The sequence below is a fragment of the Mustela nivalis genome (genome assembly GCF_964662115.1).
Source record: "Mustela nivalis genome assembly, chromosome: 7".
Classification (NCBI taxonomy): Eukaryota; Metazoa; Chordata; class Mammalia; order Carnivora; family Mustelidae; genus Mustela; species Mustela nivalis.
Window position 1 is genome coordinate 41,523,155 of NC_139026.1, and position 22,244 is coordinate 41,545,398.

The 22,244-nt window shown below is 35.1% G+C and overlaps 1 protein-coding gene across 19 annotated transcripts in view; it reads left to right on the forward strand.

The window, feature by feature from the left end:
- NAP1L1 (nucleosome assembly protein 1 like 1) overlaps positions 1-11,068 on the forward strand; it is a 34,414-nt gene extending 23,346 nt beyond the window's left edge. For 2 of the 19 annotated variants that reach the window (XM_082740479.1, XM_082740473.1), the window contains 11 exons: positions 123-203; positions 930-1,058; positions 2,259-2,330; positions 3,136-3,275; positions 3,889-4,034; positions 4,130-4,149; positions 5,805-5,927; positions 6,661-6,690; positions 7,203-7,253; positions 8,703-8,774; positions 9,480-11,068. In XM_082740479.1, coding sequence (XP_082596605.1) covers positions 123-203; positions 930-1,058; positions 2,259-2,330; positions 3,136-3,275; positions 3,889-4,034; positions 4,130-4,149; positions 5,805-5,927; positions 6,661-6,690; positions 7,203-7,253; positions 8,703-8,738 — 828 coding nt within the window. In that variant the 3' untranslated portion in view covers positions 8,739-8,774; positions 9,480-11,068. Of the gene's footprint in view, positions 1-122; positions 204-929; positions 1,059-2,258; positions 2,331-3,135; positions 3,276-3,888; positions 4,035-4,129; positions 4,150-5,804; positions 5,963-6,660; positions 6,691-6,925; positions 7,254-8,702 lie in introns of all 19 variants that reach the window. The other 17 variants (XM_082740481.1, XM_082740475.1, XR_014314152.1 and 14 more) reach the window with 10 other exon arrangements.
- The last annotated feature ends 11,176 nt before the right edge of the window (positions 11,069-22,244 follow it).

Genomic DNA, 22,244 nt, shown 5'->3' on the forward strand with positions numbered 1-22,244 from the left:
GCAATTCAAGTTGTGGTATGCATTCATTAAATCTACACACATCTTTAATGAAAAACAGCTACTAGCTGGATGTCAGTGTTTTTATGCAAGCTTTTCTTTTTTGTTTTTTTAACTCATTTTAGCGATTTGAGATCATTAATGCAATTTATGAACCTACAGAAGAAGAATGTGAATGGAAACCAGATGAGGAGGATGAAATTTCGGTTGGTACCAACTGTAATTTAGTGTTTTTTTATACCTTGGAAATATTTTATTGTAAGATTGATGGTGAGTTAATGATAATCAGAACAGATGAGCCACTCTTAGCCCTGGTGCCGTCTGTACCCAAATACATCATTACCTTGCATTTTTTTATATTTAAATTTTAATAGATTATATAAACTTTCCCTTTGAACCTCATCATGACATATAAAAGATTGTTACTGTTTTTCACATGATGAAATGGAGGCTTCTATTGACTTGCCTACCATTAATAAGTGGCAGGGTTGTGACATAAATACAGTTTTCTGTTACATGACTCTGTTTCCCCAGCATTGCTATTTGAATGTTTTGATAAGAACAAGGGGTGAGGAATTGGGCAATGTTTATTTATTATTCTTTTTTTTTTCCTGAAGCTTTACAATTTTTCTCTAAAACTGTTTCCATATATTTCATAGGTTCTCTCTTAGTGGTTCTCTTTTGGAGGGGTCTGGTAGTAAAGTTTGGTATGGGTAACAGCAGTGTTTACACAATTAGAAGTAAAGTTTGGTATGGGTAACAGCAGTGTTTACACAATTAGACTAGAATTTAACTGATTGAAAATTGCAGTTGGTGATTGAGGATTTGTTGGTTTCTGTACTCACTGCTGGTTGTAAGTTAAGGGGATAGGTAAGATTTGATCAAATAGTCTGATTTAGGAATTTAGTAACTTAATGCTGTCATTTATCAAGGAGGAGCTGAAAGAAAAAGCCAAGATTGAAGATGAGAAAAAAGATGAAGAAAAAGAAGATCCCAAGGGAATTCCTGAATTCTGGTTAACTGTTTTTAAGAATGTTGACTTGCTCAGTGATATGGTTCAGGTAATTTTATTCATAAAAACATCCGACTACCTCAAAGGATTAAAAACCTTTGAAATTTAAATGGCTATGATGACTAATCTCTCCATTGTTGACCTTTATAGAATGATGCTGACTTTTGAAACCTCTGTTACCTGTTGAAGGAAAATGACATTTTTGATTAATGTAATAAATAAATTATAATTCATTTTCAGAAATTAGATAATGAAGTGGTCCCTTTGACAGCTGTTTATCATTGAGCTATGTTTTGTCATAATCTTTTGTCTTCTTTGTTTAGTTGCTTAGTATTGAAGATTGGAGGGAGGAAACTTAAAATTTCTTTTATCTGACCCAAAAAGACTTTTACAGTCTGAAACAAATATTCCAAGGAACATTTACCTTTTAAAAGAATAATATAAAGCTCTTTAGCTCTTTTACAATTCTCACTTTTTCTGGGAGTATAACACAGATGTCACCTTCTCTGGGAAACTTTTCCTGTCCTAATTAGAAGCATTTCTTGAGGGGTGCCTTGGTTAAGCATCTGCCTTTGGCTCAGTTCACTATCCCAGAGTCCTGGGAAGGAGTCCCTCATCGGGCTCCCTGCTTCGTGGGGAACCTGCTTCTCCCTCTCCCTCTCTCTGCCTGCTGATCTGCCTGCTGCTCTGCCTGCTTGAATTCTCTCTGTCAAATAAATAAATACAATCTAAAAAAAAAAAAAGAAGAAGCAGCATTTCTTGAGCCACTACTCTGTGTATTATAGTACTTGTTGCCTTATAGTGTAATTGTTGAAAGTTAAAGTCAAGGAAAAGAAATCTCATAACAATGACTGCTTATTATTGCATTTCTCCTTTGGAAAAGTAGAAAAGGACCTAGCAGAGTGAAAGGAACAAGAAGCAGCTGGAAAAGGAAATGTTTTTAAAGCCAACATGCCTGAGTTAGACTTGATTTTTTTTTTTTTAGTCTTCAGCCCATTCAGTCTGATGATGATGTAATTCTGTTAAAGTCACTTTTTTTCTACCATTGCCAGTAGAAGTAAGTAGAGCTTATAAATAAACTAGCTTTAGTACAAGCCATAATCTGGAGAATAGGTCTTATGGTTCATAATTGTTACATAAAGCCTCACTAAAAATATCTCAGTCAGCTAAATGTTTATTGTCCAGTAATAGCACGCTAATCCTAAAAAGCCATGTTAGATATGCATTTCCATATTTTCTTAATTTGCAGGAACATGATGAACCTATTTTGAAGCACTTGAAAGATATTAAAGTGAAGTTCTCAGATGCTGGCCAGCCCATGGTAAAAAAACTTTAAAGTATTTTCAGTTTTTTAACATTTGACGTTTTTAGATAGACATATGGAACTTTCTAAAAAGAGGTGATACTCTAAGCCTAGAGATGGGTCAGAAAGAAGTTAAAGCTCATACTTGGTACTATTGTTGGTAGGATGTTAATAATTGTGGTTTAAATGTTGGTAATTGTGATGCAGAATTTATTTCTTTTCCTCCCTCTGGACATAAAACTGTTTTTGAAATATAGGAACTCCTTGATCCTAGATTAAAAATAAATAAAAAATAGTAGCATTATAAATACTTAACTCTGTCTCAAAAGGCATGTGTCTGGGAAATAAACAGAGTATGTTAGAGGGCTTCCACTTTTCATGATGAAAGATCAGTTACTAGCTTCTCCCAAAAACCATCAGTAGTATATGAGGAATGGGGAAAACTACTACAGGCTATAGTACTATCGTGTGTAGTACAGTTGGGCTGTTCCTGTTAAATTTGAATAAGAAGTTGATTAAAAGTCCTCTTTGTGGGTATGGAAGGAGGAAGGAGTACTTGGTCAGCTTATTACTGAATAAAACTATTTTATAAACATGTTAATAAATAGAAATTGTAAGCTAAGCTAAGTTTTATTCAGTTTTATTTTGTGTCTTGTCCTGTTTTTTTTAACATAATTTGGGGTTTATCTGACCCTTTCCCAGAATAGGAAAGGCATTATCACCTAAGCGTTTATGTGTTTATAAAAATAAACAGATTGAATTTTACTTACTAATGGATTAGCATTTGTGATGTAGGAATTTCATTAATTTTTTTTTTTTTAAGAGTTTCGTCTTAGAATTTCACTTTGAACCCAATGAATATTTCACAAATGAAGTGTTGACAAAGACATATAGAATGAGGTCAGAACCAGATGATTCTGATCCCTTTTCTTTCGATGGACCAGAAATTATGGGTTGTACAGGGTGAGTTTAATTTTACTACTTCCACAGAATATTGTCTTTTTGTTTTATTTGTGATTTGTATTATTTAGTAAATCCTGTGTGTCCTTGATGCATAGTTTATCTCTAAATATTTCAGAAGTGTTTTCTTAGATGAACACACTTATTTTCCTAGAATTCTCCTTGGCTTATAGTGTTAGAGACATTTCTTCAAAGGAGAACATCCTTAAATTTATTATATTATGAATTTGTGTTAATTGTCTCTTTATTGCAACAATGTGTTCAGAATTAAAAATTTCTCTTTATATTGCTATTGAAAACATTTGAGCCAATTTTTCTTTCTAAAATCTGTAATTAAAACAATAACATTTGGGGTACTTGGGTGGCTCAGTCAGTTGAGCTTCCACTCTTGGTTTCAGCTCAGGTTGTGAGATTGAGCTCTGTGTCTCAGTCCAGAGTCTGCTTGTGATTTATTCCCCCTACTCACCTGCATGTGCTCTCACTCTTCTCTCTCGCTTCTTTCTATAAAATAATACAATCTTTAAAAAAAATTAATATTTAATTAGATAAATCTTGGTTCTTTCAGCAGTGAGGTATAATATGGTAATTCTGATAGATTCTTCCTTTGTTTTGCAAGGTGCCAGATAGATTGGAAAAAAGGAAAGAATGTCACTTTGAAAACCATTAAGAAGAAGCAGAAACACAAGGGACGTGGGACAGTTCGTACTGTGACCAAAACAGTTTCCAATGACTCTTTCTTTAATTTTTTTGCCCCTCCTGAAGGTAAATAGTGGTTTTAGTTTGGGTATTGATGGTTGTTCTGTTACAAGCTTTCTTTAGTTTTGTACTCATTTGAATTTCTTTTCTCAATTTTGCAGTTCCTGAGAGCGGAGATCTGGTAAGTTAAATTATTATTAATTTGTTGAAATATTCACTATGAAATTAAAGAACTGGTTCTCAGAAGTGGGAAGTTGGATAGCTGCTACTATGATTTTATATTCTGAGGCTTGCAATGCATGGAGAAGACTTTTATGCATCTGAAGTTATTTTATTCAGAATGCCTGTATTGTTTCCATTGAGAAATGCTGAAAGGCTAAAGACTTTTCTTTTGAGGCTTGGAAGTATTGGGGGGATTCAAGTTCTTAAGATGATATTTTTCTTATTGAAACTAGGAGTATTAGATAAATCATTTCTACTATCTATTTATTAAAACTCCTAACCACATTCTGGTTAGAACTCTTTCTATATTTGTTACTCCAGTGGAAACATGGTTTCATATTGTGGCCATGTATTTATGAGCATATAGCCAAGAGCTGCCGTAGTGCCTGTATACAGCCTGGAAGGAGGAACAACCTCAGAGAGGTCTGTGCAGGCAGGGTGTAAGCTACGTATGTTTTGAATCTGCTCTTCTGTTGGCCAGATTTTTTAACTTTAACTCAGATAGTTGAGTAGTTTTATACATATGGAATTAGAAAGTATGTGTATTTTGAATACTTTTTGAGTTGGAATAGTGTTGGTTAAGGCTAAGAACAGATCTGTAAAAGGCAAGTATTTCTGCTTGTAAAGAGTGGTAAGTGGCTTTGTTCAAAATGTCTGTCTTTGTGGGACAAAAAGGGAGACTATAAGCAGCACCTGAATTTTAGGTAGAACTACTTAATGAACATGGTAGAGTTTTGTGCTCTTTTCATGTCAGTGAGTGGGTTGGGAGTTTATGTTTAAGTTGTTTTTTTTTTAAATTCTGTTGTCAAATATTTATGGCACTAGAACAGCCTTGAGTAGTTACAACTAGAACACCTTTACCTGTGATTAGAAGTCTTTCTGTCAAAGTGCACTGCTCCCTTTTGTGTTTTTTTTTTCACTGTTTATTATAGTGGATTATGTTGATGAGTAAAAGTAAACATCCATGGAATATTTACTCATTATTTGGTATCATGGAACTTAAATGACATTATTTGTATTTTGAGTAATGTCTGTACCATTTCTGTGTTGTGGTTTGTCATTAAATAGAAATCCTAGATTGACTTAGTATTTATTAAGTAGGATTCTGTCTCCTAATTTGGCATTATACGTACAACTGCTTGTGTACTCTCTTTAAGGAAGTGTGAGTGATCTTCCATGTTCTTCCATTATGTGCCATATACCTAATGTTATTTAAATCCCAAGATTCTTTCTTAGTATTATTCCATTTGGTGTTTTCAATAGTGAATATTTATAAGGAAAATTAGTCATGTAACAAAGTTGCTTTTATTTTAACATTTTAAGTAAAAAAATAAGCAATAACTGGTTCTAATTTTTATTTTCTCAAAATTTCTCTGAGTATGTACACTTACTTGGGAACTTTGTTTTATTAAAACCCTATGAACCCAGGGTATATATAGATGATCATTTAACTACACACATAAGCTAATTTTAAAATGACAGAAAGTTAAAAGTGAAGATCAGTGTTGTTTCATAGAGTTTAAACCCAAGAGTTTTTGCATGTGCCTAATTAAATAAAAGTTATTAATTTTGTGCCTTTTTTTTTCCTTAAAAAAATACAAAACAAAACAACAGGATGATGATGCTGAAGCTATCCTTGCTGCAGACTTTGAAATTGGTCACTTTTTACGTGAGCGTATAATCCCAAGATCAGTGTTATACTTTACTGGAGAAGCTATTGAAGATGATGATGATGATGTGAGTGAATCTGAATCCTGCGCTGAGATCATTTGGTGAGGGTATGATGGTCACAGTTGGTGAGCAGTTCAATGAATAGATGTAAGATGTAATTTTTTAAAAAACATAATTCAAAGGCTAATTACTGCTATCTTACAGATAACTTTCTTGAGTTGTTTTAAATATGTCCTCTTAGGGTCTTGGTAGCTTTTATTTTCCTGCTAACAGGAAGACTGCTTTGACTTAGTGCAATTTTACTAGTGTTTGGTCACTGTTGTAGATATATTACGCTCTTTGACCAGAACATACCTAAGATGCTTTTTATTACTTAAAAATACTAGAAGCATAGAATTTTTATTTAAAGGAGTTTTAAGCAATGATTAAGGTAAAATTAGGCTGCCCTCACATATTTTGGCTATCTTTATTGCTAAGTGTCAGTCTTTCCAATAGATTTTAGGGCCTTTTTTGTGCTGTGTGTTCACATAAATATAGGCAAGTAATATTCATAGTAATAGTTGCCTGATCACACTTAATGCACAGTCATATTGTGTTTTTTTATTTTAACTTTTTAAATTGTCACATTTAGATAATGGCACTGAATTGAGGGATTCCTGCAGCCATTTAATTTATAATTAATTGCCTTGGGTTAAGTATTTTCCTCTTTAGATATTAGTGGATCTAAGATGGCTATAACTATGCTATTCTCAAATGTTTGTTAGCTTCATTCAAACTTCATCCTTTTTTCCCTTTTTAGTATGATGAAGAAGGTGAAGAAGCAGATGAGGTAATGTTTACCAAATGAGCAAATAATTCTCTGTTTAACACATTGAGAAGCAAATTGAGTGACTTATGTATTCCTTTGCTATAATCATTATTCTGTGATATGGGATATAAACCTTTTGGAAAAAAAATATGGTTTTAGAATTCTACAGCCAAACAATGTATGTATGAGGTTTCAATAAATAAATTGCAAAACTCAGAACATTTTTTTTATTTCAAATAATTCTGTTCTGCTGCAGGGTTATCAGCTCTTTGAAGAAGTCAAAAGCTGCAGTAAACTTTTTCAACGTTGGCTGCAGTAAATCTTTTCAATAAAAGCTCTCTGGATGTCTCAAGTTGTGTTGGGAAATTTTTCATATTAGAAGCTTTCAATTAAATTGCATTGTCACCATACTCTGTAATCATGAAAATCTTTTGACCTATAGAGTAACTTGTATTAAAATTTCTCCGTACATTATGAGCCATTTCTTCCTACTGTGTACCTACTTCATGGATGCATTTTGAACTTTAATATAGGAAGGGGAAGAAGAAGGAGATGAGGAAAATGATCCAGACTATGACTCAAAGGTGAGCAAAATGAGTGCTGCTTTCTATTTAATTCAAGCAGGTTAAATAAGAGTTGATATCTCTGAATAGATAATCTCTTAATTTTTGTCCATTGAACTCTTTAATAAATCCTGTTGACTGGAGATAATGTATAGTCCACCTTAATCCCCACTGGCATTTCAATAATACGTGAAATTTGAATGCACATTTCCTAAGAAATTTTATTTTTGGTTCTGACTTTGTATTTTTTTTAGTCTTAGGCTAAATAAACCCTAAGATTCTTTTTTAAATATACATTATCTTGGGTTTTTTTTTTAGATTGTATTTGAGAGAGAGAAAGCATGCATGAGATGGGGGTTGGGGCAGAGCTAGAGGGAGAAGCAGTCCATGCTGAGCAAGGAGTCGATGCCTGCCTCTAACTCTGGAATCTGGGATCATGACCTGAGCCAAAGGCAGATGCTTAACAGACTGAGCCATCCAGGCACCCTGGGGTTTTTTTTTTTTTTTTTAGACTTTTTTTTAAGAAGCATTTTATTTTTTAAAGATTTATTTAGTTATTTTAGAGAGAGGGCAAGTGGGGCTTGGGAGGAGCAGAGGAAAAGGGACAGAGGGAGAAAAGCCAGCAAGAATCCTCAAGCAGATTCCTGGCCTGAGAACACAGAGCTAGACCTGGCATGCAGGGATACGGGTCTTGATCCCAGGACCCTGAGATCATGACCTGAGCCAAAATTAAGAGTCAGCATTCAACTGACTGAGTCACACGAAGAATTTGAAATTATTTATAGCATTTGTTGTTAGGTTTTCCCTCCAAAGGATAGCTTTATAAACAAAGGTTTTTAAATAATCTGGGTGCTTGGGAATAGGGAAGCAGTACTGTTTGTTAGGTTTTTCTACACCACTTCTGTTCTCTGAGACTCCCAACCAATTGGTTGTTCTTGAGTATTTGTCATATCAGGGTTAGTAAAGCCCTTTATTTCCCCAGAATACATATTACATTATCAGGATTCATTTGAAACTTTGGTTTCTGATAAGTGCATTCATTCATTTGCTAAATACTATAAAAGATCTAGAAGATACTTTAATGTAGTGAGCAGGTAAGAGAGGGGTAGTTAATAATCAAATCAAATACTCTTAAGGGTATGAGTGTTAGTATGTTTGAATAATTGATCTATAAAAAGGCAAAAATAATTGGTAGTATGACTAACATAAATTGCTTGGTTGTTTTTGAGGATTATGGTTTAGTTTGTTATTTTATGGAGTTCATTCCAGAGTAAAATACGGGCCTTATTTTAAACATTTTTGTGACTTGCTAATATTTGAATAAATAATTTGCCATCCTTGCATACCTTTTCTTTAATTTGGCAAAAATTTTGGTACAACAATGAGATGATATAATTACAATAACTAGTGTTGAAAATTAACCGAAGCAGGTAGAAAAAGATAGATTGACTTGTTGTTTTCCTTTAACAGAAGGATCAAAACCCAGCAGAGTGCAAGCAGCAGTGAAGCAGGATGTATGTGGCCTTGAGGATAACCTGCACTGTAATAGCCTAAACACAACTATTATTTACTTACAGCCTTATGTTTTTGTATTTTCTTGGTAGACTCAGTAATTTTTTTTAAAGGAAAGGAACTGATAATTTTAAAGACCAATTTGTTCTACTTAGCATTTTAACTCTAGTTTTTCTGCCAGATCTGTTGATTTCACAAATTCTTTCATGCATGTTCATTCGTTACTACGTGGTTTGGTTCTTCTGGAATAATTTTTATCATGTAACAAAGATTTTAGATTACAGCTATGAAAGTAAACAGAACTGTTAAAAGAAACTTTTTATTTTTTGCTTTGCTAATTTTTTTCCTGAAGAACCAAAGTATTTTTTTTCAGCTGGTAGTTGAATTGGGTTTACATTTGCTTGCACTACCTGTGCTTTTCATTACTTTGTTATAGAAATACAGTGACTTAGACAATTCCTCATTTAAAAAACAAAACTTATTGAGACAAATAATATGGTTAAGAATTTCCAGTAAGACAATAACTGATAACTTGGATTATTAATGGTTTTTTATTTTTGGTGACATAGTTAGAAAACTGGTAAGGAAACCGGAGTAAAGAAACCTAACTCACAGTGTGGTTATTGGTTACTGTAGGCAGGTGAATAAAACCTATTTTCAGAAGTTAAGCCTCATTATTTTAATTGTGCTTTTAAATTTAACTTCCATTAACTAAGCGTCTTTTCTTTATGGTAGGGTCTACCTTCTGCTTCCCTGGAAAGGATGAATTTACATCATTTGACAAGCCTATTTCAAGTTTTTTGTTATTGTTTGTTTGCTTGTTTTTGTTTTTGCAGCCTAAAATAAAAATGTCAAATATAATTTTAGTTCTCACAAGATAATGTCTTAATTTTGTACTAATTCAGGTAGAAGCTGAGGCCTAGCTTGAATTAAGCATTGTACCCAGTTTACCATATTATGGAAGAGAAGTGTGTCAGCGTTGGGAGAGGTACTACATCGGCTAATTAAGAAAGTATAAAAAAGAAAGGCAAAGTGATGTAATGTTTTTTTAAGAGAAAGATTAAAAGGTTAATCTTTTATTTCCTTTGATTAGAGCTAGAGAGAAGGCCCCAAGCCTCTATGGTTAATTCTGATTCTTACTGCTTTTAAAGTATGAGTATGTCATTTACCCATGCTTCTGTTTACTATGTATTAAAATGGGTAGTACTGTTTACCTAACTACCTCACGGATATGTTAAGGCATATTAAGTTAAATTTTATGAAATGTTTCTTGATCTCATTAAAAGCTCAAAAATTTGGACCTATTTGTATCACAAGAATGATAGCCAGCATTTTATTCATACCAGAGCTTGATAGTTCAACTGGAAAACAAAGGTTTAAGTACCTCTATTCTGGATCTGGTCAGACAACACTCTTGCAGATCTTTGTGTGGCTCCTATCTTAATAGAAGCTGATAGATGAGTAAATTTTTGTAAAGGTCCAAGGATTGTTTTTAGGTGTTTTAGTTATGACCATATTGTAGTATAAACTACAGAGATCATGGTATTAACATAGGAAGAAGACCATTTTTAGTGGGGGGAAATGCCATTAAATTTGAGACTGTAGAGCCACATTTAAAATACCTCAGGCTAATTACTGTTAATTTTTTGTGATGAGCTTAAAAGCTTTGACTCGGTGAGGGTAGACTAAATGGATTATAATTAGAAGACAGCCTAGAGTTCCTGCTCTTAATAAAATTACATTAAGTTTGTTCTTAGAAGTGATAGAGCTTCCTTTTTGAAAATTTAGTATTAAGATCTTGGAATGTGAACACATCTTGTTATTTGTATAGTACTATTCATTCCTCTCCTGAGATTTCAATTAACTACTGGAAATCCTTAACCAGTTATGGTAGTGTGTAGGAAAAAAATGCCATGAAAACACCTTGTTTTTCCTCTTATTTTCAAAATGCTTTTGTTTGCTTTGATTAGATATTCTTTGCTGATTCTTGTTTTTGTACCCATAGCTCATTTGATCACAGCCTTTTCTGAACTCAAAAATTTTAAAGATAGAATCCCATTTTTAATGAACTTAAGCAGCAGAATCACTATTTTTTTTTTCCATTCCTTTAGGTAATAGCTATTGCCAAAGTGAAGGGACAGATACTATTTCATCTTGTTACATAAAGGGGATGTGGTTTGCAGAGGAATTGTTTTCTTAATAAATTTGGCATTGCAGTGTTCATCTATGCCATCTCTCCAGTCCAAAATGGTTCTATTCCATTTTCGAAATTTGAAATATGTAATTTGAAATCCTTAATAAAATTTGCATTTAATTTTATAAAATGTACTGGTGATATTTTGGGTGGTTTTTTTTTTAAAAATGTGGATATATTTCTATATATATTTTTTGAAGAGCAGAGAGTAGAGATGTTTATTAGAGTAGGCTATTCTATGATTAGGCTAGGATGGCCTGTAAATTTCTATAATTTTAAAAGCGACCTCCCAAACCCTGCTAAATGGAGTTTGTTATTGGAAGACTAGAAAGGTTTTTGCTCTGAGTTAAATATAGACATTTTTGAGATACTTTGAATTTTGTCTTTACATTTTCAGTTTATAGTTTCCCCTAACTCAGGCACCAGATTACCAAGAAGTTCTATTTTTTCTCTCTAGAAATGGCAGAATCTCATATAATCATCTTTGTAAGCTAATACTTTGAAAAATTTTTTCTGTCATTTTGTGGTCATTCAAATATGGTAAGTAAACAACAATAGTTTCATAAATCACTTAGTTCGTTAGTGATTAAAGATTCACAGATATCTGAAAGTTTATGAAAATTTTCGGAGTTTTTATCTAGTTCACTGAAGCAGTATTAATATTTCTGTGACATAAAAATACCTTAATTGTGTGGAACTGTGTTCCGGAATAATACTTAGAAAAATGGGATTCTACCTCTGTTTCCTTTTTAGCTCATGTAATAAAAACAAACCTGAAAGGGATTAGCTTTGATAGAAATGTCTTCATTATAATGTGAATAGGTTATTATTATATACTCATTATAATAAGGCCCCTAAGATAACTGAACTAACTGTTCATATTACTGCTGTTTGTAAGACAGTATGAGTTTGTGGGTTTTTCTGAGTTGTAGGCCATTACCATTATTAAAAATAAAAATAAAACTTTAAATTATTGTTTGTGAAAACCTTATACAATACAGAAATACTAAACTAATATTCAGATATTTTTTGAATGCTTGGTTTCAGGGCTTGATTTAGAATTTGAGTCCATTTTTATGGGTTAGTCTTAAAAAAAACTTTAGCCTTTATATTTTTTGACTAATTCAAGCCAAATATTATTTTAAATGTACAGAATAAATGGGTAGTTTAGAAGAAGTGTATGTTCTTAATAGGAACCTTAGGAAAGAGAAATCTTACGCTACTTTAGGTTTTTTTTTTTTTTTTTAATCTGCACTGTATATATACAATTGGTAATTGTGAACTGGATTTTGTTTTGAAAATGTGTATTCATAATTTAGGTAATTTGTGACTTAAAGGACTAAGTCTAATAGCTGAAAAGTAAATGTAAATGATAATGGTGAGATTAGCTAACTCATAGTGGTAACTTGGTATACTGGTTTAAATATCTAGGTACCAGAATATAACTTAGATTAAAAAAACAAGTTCTTGGAATAATTAGGGATCACTTATGTGACTTCTGAGAAATGGAGACATCTTTGTTGGGGTGCGAAATTACTTAAAAGATGAGCGTTTATCCATGAGAAATTTTTAATTGATGTATTAATTATATTTTCAAAAAATACAGTATACTTTGTATCTTGTATTTCTTCCATTTGACATCATGTACTTCTAGGTTTTTCAGTTAAAAAAATTAAGGCATTGACTAATTATCTTAAGTGTAAAATAGATGAGCAATGAAGCATAACAATTTAGAAATAATAAACTGCCAGCAGGAAATAAATCATTAATCCAGTTGCTTAATTTTCATATTGGAAATTAAGAGTTTGTAGCTTTTGTAGATCTCTTAATTACTTGTTTTGAGTTCTGTTCTTTTGAAACTCAGGAGAAAATGTTGCTTAAGATAAAAGTAGTTTTTAGTTCCTTGTGTGGTTTAAACTTAAAAACCAAGAAGGAATTTGGGGATTAGTGATGAAAAGTGCCAGAAGTTGACAGACCTTACATCAAGAGTTAATGCTGTTCATAGTCATAATTTTGATATTTGTAATGAAGTTAGACTGTTGTGGCTCTGATAAATTTTTCGTGGAGTGGTGAAGTAGTTTCTACCAGAAGACTCAAAACTTACATGACCGCTTTTAGCTGGAATTTCAAGGAAGAGTAGGAATTTGTGTACTGAAAGTTGGATCCTTTGAGCAGAGAGCAAGCAGTTCAGTTGAAGGTAGTAGAGGAAACACACTGAAAGTCCTGAAGTAGGACAGTCTGGGGTACCTTCAAGTTGTTGAAAGACTGGTTGGAGATAGAAAGGGCCAAGCCATGGAAGACTAAGTCATAGAAGTCCTTTTAAAGGGTTTAAAATGCTAAAAACCACCTATTGAGAGTATTTCAAGTGAGGATAACCCTTCCTTGAAGGCAGTTTTAAAACTAGGACATGAAAGATAGTATAACTCTAATTCTGAAAATATAGTTGAAAGAATTCTTGTGTGTTCTTCTGTCAACATTTATTGATTTTGCTACATAGCCCTAATTCTTAAGCATACACACATTTTTTCTAAATGACAGTTGTAGACATCATACCCTTTTACCCTCTAAATGCTGTTTTCCCTCTACTTATGAAGACATTCTTACAGAATCACAGTACAAGTAATGTTAAATGTGCAAGCAGATTTGTTTTGACCAGTGAAAATGGATTAAAAACTGAATACACACTGCATGCTTCAGAGTTAATCCAACACAGGATTTTTTCCCTAGCCATTCTCCAGTCTGTATTTGTGACTACTTTCATCAAATAGGTGGACTAAGGAATGAGAATTGTGGGTGAGGTTGCTGTATAGAAATAAAAAATATAAATAAAAATGGAAAAGATTTAATTTTAGATTAAGGCTGTATAGCCCCTAAACAAAGGATGAACTATCATTTTTTAAATTAATGTGGGAGTAAAATAGTTAACATATTGGGTAGTGGAGGTAGAATGGTTAAATACAGGCTTTGGGGGTTCATTATCACTGTTAATTCAGCCTCATAGTTTTGTGAAGATTGTGGTAAACATTAATGAGAATACATTAATGCGTCTACGACTTAGAACCATATGAGCATTTAGTAAATGTGCTTCCCAAACATAAGAAAATCTAGAACTTGTAGTTGGAATCACATTTTAAATTGATTTGGGCAGTTAATTTTAGAATTAATTGGGGTTTTGTTGTGTTTCTAAAGGCAAAATGGCTCTTGGCTAAGAGGTGCTCTACTTGGCATACAAAAGAACAGACGAATACTGGATGAGAATTATAAACCTGTTCCCCCATTTTGAAAATTTTTAATGTAAAATTAGAAAATAATTCTCTAAAGTCCGCTAGTTTCAAAAAAACCTCACCTGTTTTCATATGCTAATTTTTTGGCCTTGGCTCACATCCAGAAATAATCTAGAGTAAAATTAAGTCTGATAGTATTTGGATATTAATGTTCCAGAACACCCAAGTTATCAGCCGATTTTCTCCATCCCTAACATCTACCTGGAGCTCTGGACATTGTGACAGGTAATCTAGAGGTGGACAATGAGATACATGTCTGAAATAAGAATACTATTTTATTTTATTTTTAAAGATTTTATCTATTTGACAGAGATCACAAGCAGAGAGGCAGGCAGGGGGCAGGGGAGCAGGCTCCCTGCGAGCGAAGAGCCCAGTCCGCGGGGTTCCATCTCAAGACCCTGAGACCATGACCTGAGCTGAAGGTAGAGGCTCAACCCACTGAGCTGCCCAGGCACCCCTAAGATGCTGTTTTGGACTTGGATTAGGCAAGTTGATGTGAGTTTGACAACTAGAAGCTGGATCTGATCTTTGTTCAGTTGGCTTGGTGAGAGGGCCTACTACCTTTAGAGCAACCCATGTCAACAATGCAGCCTGTTTAACCTGCATTTGCAGTTTCAGCTCTGCTTGGCTGCTTTTTCTTTCAACTTTTTCTTCCCTCTAGCCTCTGTGCATGTCTTACTCAACATAGCGTCTCTCTTTCTTTAATACCTACCCTGCAGTTTCATTTAATACCTATACCTTCAGTTCTGAACTGGTTCTACCGGTTTAAGAGGTAGTTTAAGGATTCATGCTCACTGTTGGATTTCTTATCTTACACTGGGCCTGGAAGATGGTAGTTGTACAGCAAACTTACGTATGTGGAGATCAAATAGGATTTATCTGGACTCTTTGCATTGTATCATACCCTTCTTACAGAGTCTTGTAGCGAGGTAAATGATGGATTCTCATTAGTTCAATCTCAGTCAACCAGGATAGCCTAAGGTCCTTCGTAGTTGTCAAATACTACATACTCCTTGGCTTATATTGAGAAAAATGGTAAAATAATGCTAGGTTTGTGTATATTCTGTAAATTCAGTGGTTCTGTGAGATGGAAAGTATCAGCAGTTGCAGTTACCTAGTGCTGGATAAAACCACTCTCAACACAAGATTTATATTGTTGACTCTGCTTGGTTCATTTCTGCTGTACTGAGCATTGTTAGGGGTAGCTTTTCAAGGTCAGGGACTGGAATTATCTGAAGGCTTTTCATGCACAGGTGGTTGATGTTGGATAATATGTTAGGTAGGATATAGCCAGATTTCTACCTAGATACTGCCTTACAGTAGCATTGCTGGGTTCTAAGAGGTAAAAGTTGTATCCCTTTCATGATGTAATCTGGGAAGTCCTCGCCTACTGTATTGATTATAGTCAGTCAAAAGCCCACCCAGGTTTAAATAGAAGGGGACTACATCTTCCTAGAGGTACAATAAGATTTTGAATGAGAGAAACTGAAATCTTATAATGGCCACAATTTCTTTATCTTTATGAAAATAGTTGGTTACAATAGTTTTTCAAAATGACCAGAAAAATAGAAAGTTGTAAATTGTGTATTGTATGCCTATTAATGAAGAAAGAAAAGAATGATTTACTCTATCGTGTTAGAATCTTTTATCATTTGTCTTCTGGACAATTGAGACTCCTAAATGTACACATAATTAGCTCACTTTTAATCATAAAAATGTCAAGATTGATTAGTAAAAGAACCTTAAATGATAAGTATAAGGTGACCATTAAGTACAGATTTGGTTTTATTTTTAATTTTTTTAAAGATTTTATTTCTGCATTTGACAGAGATCACAAGTAGGCAGAGAGGCAGTCAGAGAGAGAGGGGGAAGCAGGCTCCCTGCTGAGCAGAGAGCCCCACACATGGCTCAATCCCAGGACTCTGAGATCATGACCTGAGCCGAAGGCAGAGGCTTTAACCCACTGAGCCAGTCAGGCGCCCCTAGATTTGGTTTTAAAAGTTAGGTATATTTTGAGGAGTTCAGGGAAATACATTCCTATACTATTTCTGTTTTAAACTAGGTGCGATTTTGCTTTTATAGCATTATAGATCTTAATCATTTTTGAAAGATCCAAATGTGTACTCATTTAAGATAGAAGAAATAATGCTTTATTTAATCTTTATACTTGAGGACGGTAATACTCTCTATATACATAAAATAGAAGTTGAGCAACTAACACATCCTCCCCATTGGTCTGTGTTGTAGCTGGTGTGATGTCCACTTGTTTGGCCTTAGCCTATGTTCCTACCCACTCTAAGAGAAGTCTTCACTGGCTTCTTAGGGATATTTCTGTGTGCACTAGTGGTTAAATAGGCACTTTCATAAAGCTGGGAATTTCAGAATATCAAATACTTTAGAGTACATAAGAGTTTATCTGGATCAGTTGTAAACATATGCTGTCCCCTCCGCTGTGCCTAGTTTGCATACACATGTTGGCCAAACAAACCAAATGTAATGTGGGTTGAAAGGCATTTTCTTCTAGGTGTAAATTAGACTCGGGGGCTGATTTGGGAGCTTCATAGTTCAAAGGCTTTTGCTTTGCTGTCCATGGCATATGGATGGCTTCCATCTCTCCTCTCCTCTCTCTCTTCCCTTTCCCCTCCCCCTTTCCTTTTTCTAGTTCTTTTCTTATTTTATTTTATTTTTTAAATTGCTTTAGTGGCTGAAATGGCTGCTGCAGCTCTTACCCATCATATCCAGGTTTTGTTTTTTTTTTTTAAGATTTTATTTATTTATTTGTTAGAGAAAGAGAGCACGAGCACGGGCAGACAGAGTAGTAGGCAGAGGCAGGCTCTCCGCTGAGCAAGGAGCCCGATGTGGGGCTCGATCCCAGGACGCTGGGATCATGACCTGAGCCGAAGGCAGCCACTTAACCGACTGAGCCACCCAGGCGTCCCTCATGTCCAGGTTTTTAGGCAGCAGTGGAACTGAAGGAGGCAAAAGATTCTTGGCATCCAGTCCTCCTGTTGAAAGAAGAGGTTGTGATTCCTGGTAACAAGACCAAAGGGAGACTGGTGAATAGGATAGACCTGGACATCTAGAGCTGAAGCTGAGTTTGGGAGGAGGGAGGTTAAGATGACTGTCACATTGGTCAAATATGCTGAGGATCTTTAGGTATAGAAAAGATGGTTTGATGAAGGATATCCTGGAACATAAGAAGCAAATAACTACATTTCAGTAATAGGTAAACAGGCCCCAGTAAGATTTAGGAATATAGCCCAAAGAATTGCATGCTGACCAGAGTCCTTTACTTCATCTGAGGCTTTTCACTTCATTGTGCATAATGGTTTCCTTGGAAACTGTGAGTACACAGATGAGGTTGAAACAGTGACTGAAAATGTAAATGGGATCTTAGTAGAAGCAACAACTGCTGAATGTCCTGGTTTCTGACCTGTGCAGAGATAGTCATTGTTACTCACTTGGTTTACTTGAATCATGTAGTTTGTAGTTAGGAGTTGAGTGGCAAATTTGTTCCCTTTAATGTGAGATTTGATTTTCCTAGTAAGTTTACTGGCAATTGTTGAAGCTTGCCATAAAAAGATTTCCTGGGTTCTATCTTTGGTAAAAGTATCTCTCCACCTTTTTGGGTCTGGCTACCCCATAGAGTTCTTTCATTTTCTTCCTTTCACTCTTCTGTCTTGCATCCATTAAGCTGTCAGTTCTGTCTTCTGGGACACAACCTCTGCCTTCCAGTTGTTGGCCTACAGCCTGAATTCCTCTTATAAAGTAACCTTGCCATTTACAGTACTCAAGTTTATATCATTCAATCTGTTTTCCTTCATCCTTGTATTTTTGGAAAGCATTATCTATACTGCTTCTGCTTTCCTCTAATGCCTAGCAAAGGCCTTTGCTCATTTGCTGATTTTTTTTTTTTAAGCAAATAACAAATTGAAGTCTGTATCCTCTCAAGACTACGTGTTATGTCGTGATAGAAGACTGAAAGGGAGACTCTATCCTTGGAATCTAGTCCCTTAAATGAAGAGATTGCCCAAGTGGCTATCACATTTGTATTGTGAACAACTGGAGCATTTACCTAGTTTGAGAAGTGGACTCAGGATCTTAAGTGCTTGTGGGCTTTTAAAGGGGGCAGAGGATGTTCTTCAGCTAGGGCAACACTCAAATTTCAAATAGGTTCAGGTGTTCTCCCCCTGTCAGTCACTGGAGTACCTGATGCTTCCCTACTGCCACCCCAAAGGCTTCTAGAGTATCAATACTTTGAAATAGTAGCAGTTTCATGAGACTTTTTACAGCACCCAAGCAAGTTTCTCATACCCTCTTAAACTACCTTCATGGGGCTACTTTCCTCTGCTCTAATGTATCTCCTGCATTCTGGATTTAGGATGAAAAGAAGAGAACTAGACCCCAGGGCTCCATTTCATCCACTCATATTTTAATTTGTCACTTCATAGCTAATATTACCTTAATGCTCCTGAACTCAGTTACTTGCTGGACATCTTCAGTAAAGTGTCTTCAACCTGCCTTCTCTATGTTGAATAGTAAATTTTCAACCAGAGCATTTAGACTTCTTAAGTGCTGTCAGCACCATCACCAACCTCTAGCATGATCCACTATGCTACTAAGTATGATAAAAACATTCATCTAAGATGTTAACTAGTGATCACATTAGTAGTGGGATATGATCAGGAAGAAATTCGCTCAGCCAAAAGAAAGCTAAGCTGTGGTATTTGAATAGGACTTTGGAGAACAAACGTTTTGATAAGGTAGGAAAAGACAAAAGAAAAGTAAAGTGCACAAGTAAGTGACTGGAGCTCATGGAAGGTTGAGTGAAAGGAGAGTAAATTGTAAAGGCCGGTCGGTGGTACTTATTCTGAGGAGGGTTTTGCATGCCAGGATAAGAAGTTGGAATGTTCTGTACAGTGAGAGGTAATAAAGTTTTGTATCCTAGAAATAGAGTTGGCAGCAGTGTAATGTATGGAATGGTATAGATTCAAGTGGTTAGCCTATTAGAAGAGTAGGTGAGGAAAAAAACAACCTGAATTTGGCTATTGGCAGAAAGGACAAAGATAGATGATTGGCAGTGCTTGAACCACAAATGGGTTGTAATAGTTTTAACCCATGAATTGAGTATAGAGAGTAGCAAACAGCCCATATACTATTCTGACTTGCTCTAAGCTGTATTATACAAATTGATCACTAGGAGGCATCACTTCATCACGTAGTGAAGTGAAAAAGGCGGTTAGGCAGATGAACCTAAGAAGTCTGGATAGTTCTGTATCTGAGTTAGTACTTAAGCTTTTCAGCTAGGCATTTAGGAGATTAGAATTTTCATAAGGTTTTTCTGCTGAATATTTTAAAATGAACTGAATGACTAAAAAGTCTAAGTTGCAGACTACTCTCCTGCTGGTGAGAGTGACCAAACATTTCATAGGTCACTGGGATTTTAGCTATTTTTTGAAATATATTTGAACCTTGCTGATCCCAGTCCTTACATTCCTGTGAGCATCTGCTTATTGCAGATTCAGAAGTTCATAGATTGTGGATAAGCTTGTAGTCACATTGTAATTTAAACAGTTCAGTTACCAAGTTCTGTTAAGACAAATGTCTTTAAGCCAGCATTGATTATTGAACTTTTTAAACAAGTCTTTGCATATTTGCCAAGTAGAAGAAACTGCTGTCAGCTCTGTTCCATTATTGTTTCTCCATTCCTTTGATTACTCTGAACTAGAAACCAATAGGATGACAGTTTGTATAAATGCCTCTCAATATTACAAGGTGATTGGGACCCATAAAAACAATGGTCCTTGCACTTCCTCTTGAAAATGAACGAAAATTACAGGCATAATAAATTATTCAGTAGATGTTAGGAGATAATACATACTATGGGGAAAGTTAAAGGGAAGGGGGTGGTTGTAATTTTAGAGTGATTAGGATAGGCCTCATTGAGATGACATTTGAGCAGACTTGGAGAAAGGGGAACATCCTGACTGCTGTATTGAAAATAGATTACAAAACTAGGGTAGGATTAGGCAAGGTAGGAAAGAGTCCATTGCAATAATTCAAGGGAGAGATGATGGTAATTTATATCAGCGTGGTAATGAAAGAATAGGAAAGAAATAGAATATGTAGTTTGAAGACATAACTGATGGGATTTCCTCAGTTTGTGGATTGAGTATCAAGAAAAAGGAGTAAAGGATATACTGCAAGGCAGGTATGCTTCTAAGTATTTGCAGTCCTGGGGCAAGAATGCAGTGGAGACACAAATGTTAAATATTCAAAAGCTTTGCTAAATAGAAATATGTTCAGTGTACCTGTCTTGATAAATGCACCTGAAAAGCCAGATTTAAAGTCCAGTACCAGAACATGTGAGGAGAGCTGATACTCAGCCTGCCCTTCTCTTCTTATCCCTGTCTCTGAATTGTATGGGAAGGGGGGGCCTCCTGCCCCCATCTGTATGGATATCCTAGCTTGCATGTTCAAAATCTGTCCACCGCCTTTATACACGAGTGCATACACTGATAATAATCCAATTTTTGAACAGTTGAGCCTATTTATCAGGGTATTTGGAATCCTGAGTACCTGGAGTTGGTCTAGAATGAGTATGAACTCAAGATAGGCATGTCCTTTTACTCTTCAAAAGCTCAAGGCTCTGGATAAGGGCCTCTTGTTTTAAGGCAATACTGCTCCAAGGTTTTTGGCTTGAGCAACTGTGCAGGTGGAATTGCCATCAACTGAAAAGGGGGTGCAGGTAGAGCAGATCAAGGTGAAGAGATACTTGGGAGCCTGTACTATTTTAAGTTCTTTATTAGAAATCCAAATAGTACCGTAGAGAAGAGAAAAATTTTCAACTTAAATTAAACTTGGCCTGAATATAACAAAACTGAAGGCTGTTAAAAAAAAAATACTGAAAACAGCAAAAAACATGGCTTTAACTGCAGATCCTTATTGAACCAGTTCCATCCAGGGACTCCCATCCCATCCAGAGCAGTATTTTTTAATTTTTTATTAGCAAAAGCTCTAGAAACCCTGTTTTCCACAGCCTAAGATCTCCTTAGACTCTTCCCTCTAGTGAACTACTCTGGATATCTTCTCCAGTATGTGTTCTCTTGCCTGGCATGTTAATACAGCATTTCATTCTTTGTCAATAAGCAGTTGGATATAAATTGGGGACTCTCTGGCCCATTCCTAAAAATGAGAGTGGATGAGACCCAATAAATGAGTATAGATAAAGAGGAGAACCGAGGACTGCGCTCTGGGGCATTCTGATACTAAAAGGGGAAGAGGAGAAAACTGCAGAGGACACTGAGCATGATTGGGGTGGTAGAAGGAAAATTAAGAGCTGTGTCCTTGAAGCCAAGTGAAGAACTGTATCCAAGAGGGGAAGCTAATCAACTGTCAGATGCTGCTGATCCACAACATGATATAGACGGATGTCATATGCAATTTAAGTCTGCATTTTCAAACTGGTTTACTAAAGCAGTGATTTCATTAGTTTGCTTTTGAAACGTTAGTAACTTTAAAGTGATCTTGTGTAGGGTTGTGATATTTTGGGCAGAACAGTTATTTCCTGTAATTTTTTTGTGTTTATTTCATTGTCTTTTAAAAACATGGCTAACATGGCCATTTATTGTGAATTGGATGTGACTGTTGAAGTAAGAGCAAAGTTGTCCCTCAGCTACAAGGTTCCTACACACCTGAGATCTCCAATAATCGATGGACTGTGGTCAAGGAAGGCACACTGTAGACTGACTTCTGAGCTGCTCACAAAGTCACTAAATCATAGTGAAATATCCAGCTGGAAACGGAGTGGTAAAGTATCTAGTTACAAAGCAAGTGCTTTTGAAAATCGTGCTGGTTTTCAGACATTTTGAAGTAATTTTAGAATGAATCTGCTGCATCTTGATTAACTGCAGAATGTTAAATAACACCAAACATATTTTCTCTTAAGAAGATGGCTTGCATTTCAAGATTACATCTTAGTTTTTTACCCAGTCAAGTTTGTATTGTATCATTTTTCCACAT